Below are 9753 nucleotides of genomic sequence, written 5' to 3'. Positions count from 1 at the left end.
AAAAAAAAAAAAAAAAAAAAAAAAAAAAAAGCTGGACTGTGATGGTACATGCCTTTAATCCCAGCAAAGGTAGAAGGATCTCTTAGTTCCAGGGCAGCCTAATCTACAGTGTATTCTAGGACTACACAGAGAAAACCTATCTTGGTAAAACAAAACAAAACAAAACAAAATCCAATGCAGGATCTCAGGCTCTAACTTGCCAGGGTTTTCAAATCACCCATACTTACAGTCAGTCTTAGGAAGCTCCTCTTTTGTAAGCCCATGTAAGATGAACATCAAGACGTGAGTGTGGGGCTGGCGAGATGGCTCAGTGGGTAAGAGCACTGACTGCTCTTCCGAAGGTCCTGAGTTCGGATCCCAGCAACCACATGGTGGCTCACAACCACCCATAATGAGATCGGACGCCCTCTTCTGGTGTGTCTGAAGACAGCTGCAGAAAATTACGCTGGAGCGAGCGGGGCAGGCAGAGGTCCTGAGATCAACAGCAGCCACACACATGATGGAACACAGTCATCTGTACAGCTACAGTGTACTTATACACATAAAAATGAAATAAAATAAATCTTTAAAAAAAAAAAAAGACGTGAGTGTGGATTCCTTCAATTTTAATAATGGTTGCTTCTCACTGCCCAGGGGTATTACCCTCCTGTTACTCTTTCCAGTTGATTTCTAGATGCTAGGAGGTGTTCGTGAACTGACCGGCTGTATTCTAGCCCCTGTAACAGACACAGCAGAAAGCCTTCCAAAACCTCTACAGCCGTGTTAGCTCTGACTAGGGCTACTTTTCATCCAGCAAACATTTATGAGCTTCCTGCTGTATGTCTAGCTGATGACAACGTAGGGAGAAGGCATTGAGCTTTCTTTGAGGTCTTCAGTTCCAAATCCGGGATCACCTAGTTGCACGCCTCCAGGGTTAGAGGTGTGCGCACTACTCCGTACCTCGCTCCCCCAACTGCGCGGCTTTTCTAAGCGTTACGGCGCCCTCCTCCTGTTCCCCCACCCCACCCCCAGCGCGGGGCGGGCGAGGATCCACGGGTTCGCTCCGCGTTCGTAGCAGAGAAGGGAGGACCCTTGGGAACCGGACCCTGGTCGCCCAGTCCTGTTCTGGCTTGGGCCCACATGGAGGGGACCGCGGAGCCCCAGACGCCTGACTTGCGAGATGTGGAGGGCAAGGTGGGCAGGAAGACTCCTGAAGGATTGCTCCGCGGGCTTCGAGGCGAGTGCGAGCTGGGAACCTCTGGGGACGTGCTGCCCCCGGGGGCGCCCAGCACCGGCCACGGCCTAGGGAACAAGATCATGGCGCTCAGGATGGAACTGGTGAGTATGGGTGCTACAGGCCACGGGGACGGGGACATTTGTAGGGGCAGGCTCAGGTTCCCAGAGTTGGGCTGGAGAAAAGGGTCCTTCCCGGATCAATCCAGACATCCTGGGTCGAAAGCAGAGTGAAGTGACGTCTCGTCTCGTTATTTGTCTCCCAAGGGTGAATGAAGGGTTGATAGGTCCTGAGAACTGAGAGTAGGAGGCACAGCTCTTGGAAGTTTTCCCTGCCCAATAATTGGGAGGAGAGAGGCGAGGGCTGAGTAGCACAAAAAAACTTAGTACAGCGCAAATTCTTCCCATCGGCATCTGGGGCCACCAATTTCTTCAGACCCCACTATAAGGCAACCGTTTTCTCCCCCCTTCTCTGGCAAACAGGGGAAGAGTTTTGTTTTTAAAGCCCCCAGGATGTTCATGTCAGGATTCAAAAAAAAGCTTTGGTGAGGTAATACCTGCTGGAAACTGCCTGCACTGGTGCACTGGGGCACACTAAAACCCCAGGTCCTTTTCCTAAGCATCCCACCATGACGGTATTAGAGGTTCTAAGACCTTAATAGAGACATTGTAGTCTCTCAGTCCGAGTGGTCCTTCACCTGGGACTCCGTCTCAGACAGTCTGAGTCCCAGCTCTCTGTACCTTTTTGGGGGAAAGGGGGGAGGAAACAGCCACACCTCCCCACCCCCTTCCCAGGAGCTGTTAGTCTAGATTCTGAGCCAAATGGGCAGCTGGGTCCCAGCGGGCTCCCCTGGGGCCCTGGTTCCGGTGAAAGAGATGAATTACACCTGCCGCCACTTTGCAGCCAGTTCTGGAGAACTGAAGAATTGCCAGCTACTCATTGGCTCAGAACCAGAAGGCCACACTGACTAACAAGTCCGTTAACACGTCTTCCTGGGGCCCCACTGTGTGCACAACCTGTGTCAAGCAGGTCTGGAAGGGTGGAAGGAAGGCTGTGGGGCCGCGAAGGCCAGTCCAGGGCTTTCGTTCTATGGTAAGAGAGGCTTAGAGAGTCTCCTGAGCTGAGTGGTCAGAGAGGATCCCTGTGGGGCAGGATCTGAATGCCAAGTGTGTATTTGGCTTTGAAGGTTGTATTTGAGTGCCAAATTCTGCAGAGCAGGGTTGGGCTGTATTCACCTCTTAAAGAGGTCTGGTTTGCCTCTTTGTACAAATTGCTCAAGTCATAGAGTTTACCTAGTTTGTCCCTTGAAAACTAAGGTGTTTTGTTTTGTTTTTGAGATGTGGGCTCACTGTGTAGCTCAGGCTGGCCCCAAACTCATATTCCTCTTATCTCAGCCTCTTGAGTGCTGGGATTATGGGCATGTGCTACCATATCCAGCTGGAAATTAAATTATACTTAGAATATAAGCCATGTATTAACACCCAGAATGGTACAAGGTGTTTTTCTTTTTAAAGAATTTTAAGAAACTTTATGTGTAGGAGTATTTGGCTGGTGTGTATGTGTGTGTACCACATGCTTGCCTGTTGCCCACGGATGTCAGACAGAGCATTCAATCAATTGGAACTGGAGTTGTGGATGGTCGTGAGCCACTATGTGGGTGCTGGGAACCTAACCTGGGTGCTCTTGACTGCTGAGCCTTCTCTCCCAGCCATTCCTCTCCTTGGAGGTGCTGGGCTTGCACCTAGGGCCTTTCACAGGCTTAGATAGTGCTCTGCAATCCAGCTGCTATGTGTCGTCCCCTTCATGCTTGGCTTGATACATGGTATTTCATAGATGAAAGAATGAGACTCAGAGAGGTAAACAGTTGCTCAAGGTCACTCAAAAAAAATAAATAAATAAAGTCAAGATTTGAGCCCAGATCATCTGACCACATTCATCATGAAGACGTGCTCTGCGCCAGATACATTAGGCACATGTCATGTCATTGAAATGAGGAAAGTTTCAAATGCCCATGGACTTGCTTCTCATACAGGGAATCTGGAGGCCAGCCTAACCTCTGACTCTCATTCTTTATAAACTTTCAGGGAGTACATTTAACTTCTGACTTCATCTCTTAACTTTTGGCCCATTGGGCCTGGGGTCTAAGGTTTCCCATGAATAGAGTACCAGCAGAGAGAGAAGATCTCCAGTCAGGCTCCTTTCTCCCTCAGGCCTGGAGAGCATTGATTTCTTCTACTCTGCTCTACCCTCTGGTTCACTGAAGCACAAGGGTAGGGCAAGAGCTTTTGAGGCCAGCTTCAGGATAAGGTCAGCCCTGCTTTTGGCTTCCTACTCTGGCTTTGTTTCCCTAGTCAGAAGTTAAGTCAAGAGCCAGATTCTGAGATGTGTGGGAATGGCAAACAATGGCAGTCTCTCAGTCCACCCAAAGAGCTGTTGCTATGAGAAGCCACCTCCACAGAGCAGTTTGTGAAAATGCATTAGGCAAAGAATGTAGGAAAGGCATGGGTTCAAATCTTGTCTCTGCTTCTGATGTGTTTGTTGTCTTAAGGAGGGCGCTTTCTCTTCCTTGTCTCTAGGGCTTTTTACTCTTTGGTGGATGAAGTAAGGGGGTAACTGTGGAACTAGACACCTGTTAAGAGCTTTTATTTTAGTGACAGTATTTAATGCCAGCAGTCAGTTACCACGGATCTAGAAATTGGTCTTCAGGCTTTTAACCTGAGGCCTGATTTGGGTTGACCACAGAGGGAGTGCTGTGGACACCTGGGCTAGGCAGAGTCTGATCTCCGAAGAGACGGAGTCTACAGGGAAAAGCATTGGGTGGCCTCTATTTATCTTCTGCTCTGTTTCCAAAGAGATGGCATGAAATGAGTGTTTCTTTTTCTATCGAGAAAGCCTTCTGCTTCTATTCTGGGAGGTGATGCTGTCACAGTCAGGGAATCCCACTGTTGCAGGCTTAAAGAATCTGGTGCTCAGATTGGTTTCCTAAGCAACACAGCACAACTCAGCCTCTCGAGTCTTGGGGACCAACAGAGAGATCAGAGTCTTGGGGACCAACAGAGAGATCAGATAATGAAGGGGAGAGAATCACAAAATTGAACGAAAGGTACTCTGTGCAACCTTAGGCAGAGAACCTCGCTGAACTGGGCAGGAAGTGCCCTCAGAGAGCTGATGACCTGGGTCAGGGGAGGAGGAGACAGACTGAGGCTTGTACAGGAAGAGAAATGCTGTTGGGGGCTAGGGGTGTGCTCAGATGTCAAGTGCTTGCTTGCTTGCCTTTCATACTGAAAGCCCTGAGTTGAATCTTCAGCACTACATAAAACTGGGTGTGGCAAGGCATGCCTGTAATCCCAGTACTCTGGAGGCTAGGCAGCAGAATCAGAAGTTCAAGAAAAAAAGAAATGCTGGAATGAGGGCCTGCCTCCCAGAAGAGCTGACCTGTAGTGATGTGGTGTCAGGTGTTTGCCATTTGAACTGGAGGAGTTTACTTACACCCTTTAGCTGGAATGTTTCCAACTAAAGACTGGTCAAGTCCAGCCCAACCAGTCTTAGCTCAGGTCTTTCATCTAGGTTTGGGTTATGGCCCTCCAGGTGGGCACAATTCTCTGTAGCAGTTGTTTTTTCTACCATTTGTCATATGGAATTTAAAAATTATCCATTCCATATTTTCTGTTTGTTTTGCCTGTTTATGTATATGTGTGGACCATGTATATGTCTGGGGCCTGCAGAGGGAATCATTTCTCCTGGAACTGGAGTTAAGAATTGTTATAAGACACCATGCTAGGGCTGGGAACTGAGAACTCAGGTCTTCAAGAACAGCAAGTGAAGTCAGGCATTGTGGCATACACTTTTAATCATATGGGAGGCAAAGGCAGGTGCCCTTACCTGCTAAGTCACCTTGCTGGCCCTCCAAGTCCTTTTAAAAAAATACCTTTCTATTTTGAAATAGTTGTCTAGAATGACCTTGAATTTGCAATCTTGCCTCTGCTTCTTCAGTAGCTGAGATTACAAACTTGTGCCACCAGGCCCATTTCTGTATGAATTGGTTAAAAAAATTACACTAAATCAGCCGGGCGGTGGTGGCGCATGCCTTTAATCCCAGCACTTGGGAGGCAGAGGCAGGCAGATTTCTGAGTTCGAGGCCAGCCTGGTCTACAGAGTGAGTTCCAGGACAGCCAGGGCTATACAGAGAAACCCTGTCTCGAAACCCCTCAACCCCCCCAAAAAAAATTACACTAAATCTAAACTTAAAGGCAATAATGTACCAGGTGCTCCTTTAATCCCAGGACTCAGAGAAGACAAGGGCAAACAGATCTCTGTGAGTTTGAGGCCACCCTGGCATACACAGTGAGTTCCAGGCCAGCCAGGGGTACACAGTGAGGCTTATCCCCAAAACAACAACAAACCTGGTAGGATCTTGATTCACAGAGAGGTATGCTAGACTCAAGCTAGAGAGATGGACAAGGACCACAGTGTGACAGGCTTGTGCATGTAGTTGCTGATGTGTCTAGACTTGGTTCTCAGAGCACGGCAAAGCATAGGAGCACCTTCAGACTTGTGCTTGAGAAGGGTTAACTCCATACACTTGGGAGCTGGAGGGATCCTGGAGGTTACACTCTGGGTCACTCTTACTTCCAGGAGACTAAATGGAGACCAGTGGCCCCACATCCCAAGTATTGGGATTCTGATCCTGAGCTTTGCCCAGCCCTACTTCCCTTAAGCCTTGTTACCCAGTCTTCAGGGAACAGGGAATCAAGCTAGCGCTCACTTGGTTCCTCAGCGCCCACTTCCTTTTGGCCTAGACTGCTTCCCAGCTAACACCTGACTAGCTATCCTTTGGTTTCTAAGTCATATAGGTGAGTCTTTTTTGTTGTTGTTTTTTGGTTTTTTGAGACAGGGTTTCCCTGTTTAGCCCTGGCTGTACTGGAACTCACTCTGTAGACCAGGCTGGCCACAAACTCAGAAATCCACCTGCTTCTGCCTCCCAAGTGCTGGGATTAAAGGAGTGTGCCGCCGCCGCCGCCGCTGCCGCCGCTGCCGCCGCCACCACCACCACCACCCGGCTATTTTCATTAATTTGAAAACAGGGTCTCATGAAGCTCTGGCTGGTCTTGAACTGCCAACATAGCTGAGAATGGCCTTGAACTTCTGCTCCTCTTCCTTCCACCTCCAGAGTGCCTGGATTACAAGTGTATACCACCACATTAGTTTATCCAGTGCTAGGGATAGAACCCAGGGTCTAGTGCATGCTGGGCAGGTGTTCCTCCCACTGAGCTACGCCCAACCCACCTAGCCTCATATTTTAATATTTAGCATCTACAAAGACTCCACTGTAGAAACTGCACACCTGATAACATTTTACAATCCCTGCTCCTGTGCTATAAAGTGAATGATTTAGCCTTGTGTTTCAATCAAGGAAACTGAGGCTCAAGGAAAATAGGATAGCTACTCAGAACCATGTAGCTAATCAATAGGAAAGTTGTTTCGTTGGTGGTGAATTTTTGTTTTGTTTTGTTTTGTTTTTTGTTTTTTGTTTTTTGAGCTAGGGCTTCTGTGTGTAAACTCTGTAGAACAGGCCGGCCCCAAACTCAGAGATCCGCCTGCCTTTGCTCCCAAGTGCTGGGATTAAGGCGTGTACCACCACCACCTGGTTGGGAAAGTTGCTTTTTTTTTTTTTCTGGTTTTTCGAGACAGGGTTTCTCTGTATAACCCTGGCTGTCCTGGAACTCACTCTGTAGACCAAGCTGGCCTCGAACTCAGAAATCCACCTGCCTCTGTCTCCCAAGTGCTGGGATTAAAGGCATGAACCATCACCACCCGGCGGGAAGTTGCTGTTTAGTCTGGTGCAGGGCATGATGGAACCCAGGACGTCACACACGCTAAGGAGGCAAATTGATCTCTACTGAGTTCTATCTCCAGCCTAGCTCCATCTAAAAATTTAAACAGGAGTCTCTCTGCTCTAAACCTTGTATCTCTTTCCATGTTTTTTAAAGTGAAAGTGTAGCTGGCTGAACCTTGAGGTTAGGGAAACACCTGGGAAACAGCCTGAAACCGGAAACTAATCTCTTCTCTCCCTTCTTCAGGCTTACCTTCGAGCTATTGACGTGAAGATCCTGCAGCAGCTGGTGACCTTGAATGAGGGTATTGAGGCAGTGCGTTGGCTGCTGGAGGAGCGGGGCACACTAACCAGCCATTGCAGCAGTCTCACCAGCAGTCAGTACAGTCTGACTGGGGGAAGCCCAGGACGCTCAAGGCGGGGCAGTTGGGACAGCCTGCCAGACACGAGTTCAGCTGACCGGCTGGACAGTGTCTCCATTGGCAGCTTCTTGGACACTGTGACCCCCAGAGAACTGGATGAACAAGGACTACCTGGGCCTTCCTGTCCTGAGATTGACTGGGCAAAGGTTATCCCCAGTGAGGACAGGGCCAGGACTGAGGTGGACATGACATCCACCAAGCTAGGGAGCTTAACAGCTACATGGAAGCTGCCAGGGGACGGGCTCCAGTGTGGACCACCTGAGCCATCAGAGGATGACAGTGCTAAGCAGGGCTTTGAGGCTCACTGGTACTGGGGACAGTGCCAGGATGATGTGACCTTCTTGTAAAAACTTTCCTCCCCATTTGTACTTGGAGGCTCTTTCAACTTTTGGCCCAAATCTCCCTCAACTTTTCCTCCACCTCCAACTAGACGGAGGTTGTACTACAACCGGTTACTATGGAAGCCTGGCTTATCTCTCTGGTTCCTGGGGAGCCTCTGCATTTATCCCTCTATTATTGGGTCCCTAGAGCTATTTCCATAGAGATATCGACTCTAGAGGCCTAGCCTGAGGCTCCTGGTGTAAGGGCATCTCCATGGCCCTCTCCAGTGAGGTGAGTTTTATGGGAGTAGGGTCTCTGGGAGATCACTGAAGAAGAGATGGGATACACCTCACCCAAAGCCTAGGTACCACTTACAAAAAAATGGAGAACTGACCTTGTTCCAAATGCATAAACCTCCATGGATTGACCCTCCTAGATACCTTTAGAATTGGGAGACCAACCCTTTCATGCCTGCTGAGTGATGTCATTGCCTGTCGTGATACGAGTGCTTCCGCTATACCAGTCCTCGTGGGTGTGGCACTTAACATCCTCTTGTGAGAGGGAACGTATTGCTTTTCCTGGCAAATGTGTGTGCTGCTTTTCTCAAGTTCTTACTTTTCAAACATGGCGTTTTCATGTTGTTCTCAAGGATTTCACTTGTATGGCTACATCCCTGTCCAGAGCTACAAGCATATTCTTATTGAGTATGAAACTCAGAGGCCTCCACCTAGGCTCCCAGATCTGCTTGGCTCACTTTACTGCAGACTCTTGTCTGGCCTTGGGCTGCCCTCATCCCTGATTCCTGCCTCCAGATCTGTCACAGGAGTTTAGCCTGAGTGTCTTCACACCTTCTCAATTTCCTTTTTAGGCCTCTGTGGGTTTGTTTGTTTTGTTTTGTTTTTGGAGATAGGGTTTTTCTGTGTATCCCTGGCTGTCCTGGAACTCAGTCTGTAGATCAGGCTAGCCTCAAACTAGAGATCTGACTACCTCAGCCTCCTGAGTGCTGGGGTTAAAAGTGCCAGTGTGCCACTGCTGCCCAGCTAGACCTCTGCATTTTTATGTCTCTTATCCCAATGTTGCTTGGGAATAAGGAGAGTGAAGGTCTCAGGGTTCTGGAGACTCTCTTGGATAGTGGGACGATCTTGTCATCTCTGACTCTGTGCTTGCTTACTATTCCCTCATTCTGGCTAGCCTTCCACAATTTGGTCACAAGGATGCTTGCCTGAAGTTGAGACACAAGGAATCCCTTTGTCTGAGCTACAATGTGGGAGTGTAGCAGGAAACACAGAGGCCTTTTGGTCCATGGGCCTCATTAAGAAGAGACTATGCAAAGTCCTCCTTTAGGGCAAGTCCATGACTCCTGGGCTTGATGGATAATCAGGACTGGCTCTAGGGTTGGATCCCAAGGCTCTAGCTAATTATACCAGAGAAGAAATTCAGAGAAATTGCTATTTTGGGGTTCAGGCCCATAGAAAGGGGGTGGGGGTATGGGCAGAGTAGGGGACAAAGGATATGGTTAATACCTGGACAAATAAGCAAAGTATGTTGGTGCATGCATTTCATCTGAACACTCGGGAGGCAGAGTTGGGTTTCCAGGCCAGCTAAACCATAGTGAGACCCAGTCTCAAAAAAACAATCAAAGAAACCAGAATGACTTCTTGGCGATTAACCCTTTGAGTCCCAGGTAACTGCCCTGTCTTTCCCCATCTCATGTTGGCGAAGGGGAGGTAGCCAAGTTGATTGTGTCTACTCTCCTGTCTCCAAGCTCCAATGCCTCAGTAGCTGTTTTATAACCACCAAATCCAACAGCAGTACAGCCTCTGCCTCTTTAAAGACCCTCTCCTCCCCTGCCTCCAAGTGATCACATCTGAAAGTGACCTCAGCCTCTGCTGTTGCCAGCTCCCCTTACTGTGCCCACAGCTCCCCTTACTGTGCCCACAGCTCCCCTTACTGTGCCCACAGCT

General features: G+C 48.9%; 1 protein-coding gene and 1 long non-coding RNA gene across 3 annotated transcripts in view; one reads left to right on the top strand and one right to left on the bottom strand.

Moving 5' to 3' along the window:
- Lurap1 (leucine rich adaptor protein 1) overlaps nucleotides 1-8431 on the top strand; it is a 13558-nt gene extending 5127 nt beyond the window's left edge. The window contains exons 1-2 of one of the 2 annotated variants that reach the window (XM_031378268.1): nucleotides 948-1317; nucleotides 7294-8431. In XM_031378268.1, the coding sequence (XP_031234128.1) occupies nucleotides 1120-1317; nucleotides 7294-7815 (720 nt within the window). In that variant the 5' untranslated portion in view covers nucleotides 948-1119 and the 3' untranslated portion in view covers nucleotides 7816-8431. Of the gene's footprint in view, nucleotides 1-947; nucleotides 1318-7293 lie in introns of those variants that run through there. The other variant, XR_004121016.1, reaches the window with a different exon arrangement.
- The window catches only part of LOC116096459, a 17178-nt gene continuing 13699 nt past the window's right edge, over nucleotides 6275-9753 (bottom strand). Inside the window, exons 2-3 of the long non-coding RNA XR_004121017.1 lie at nucleotides 7300-7434; nucleotides 6275-6388 (exon numbers count right to left, since the gene is read on the bottom strand). This is a non-coding gene — a long non-coding RNA (uncharacterized LOC116096459). The remainder of the gene's footprint in view (nucleotides 6389-7299; nucleotides 7435-9753) is intronic.

Source organism: Mastomys coucha, unplaced genomic scaffold (genome assembly GCF_008632895.1).
Source record: "Mastomys coucha isolate ucsf_1 unplaced genomic scaffold, UCSF_Mcou_1 pScaffold18, whole genome shotgun sequence".
In the NCBI taxonomy this organism is placed as follows: domain Eukaryota; kingdom Metazoa; phylum Chordata; class Mammalia; order Rodentia; family Muridae; genus Mastomys; species Mastomys coucha.
Note: the sequence above shows the minus strand (reverse complement) of the source record. Positions and strands in the feature narration are given on the sequence as shown.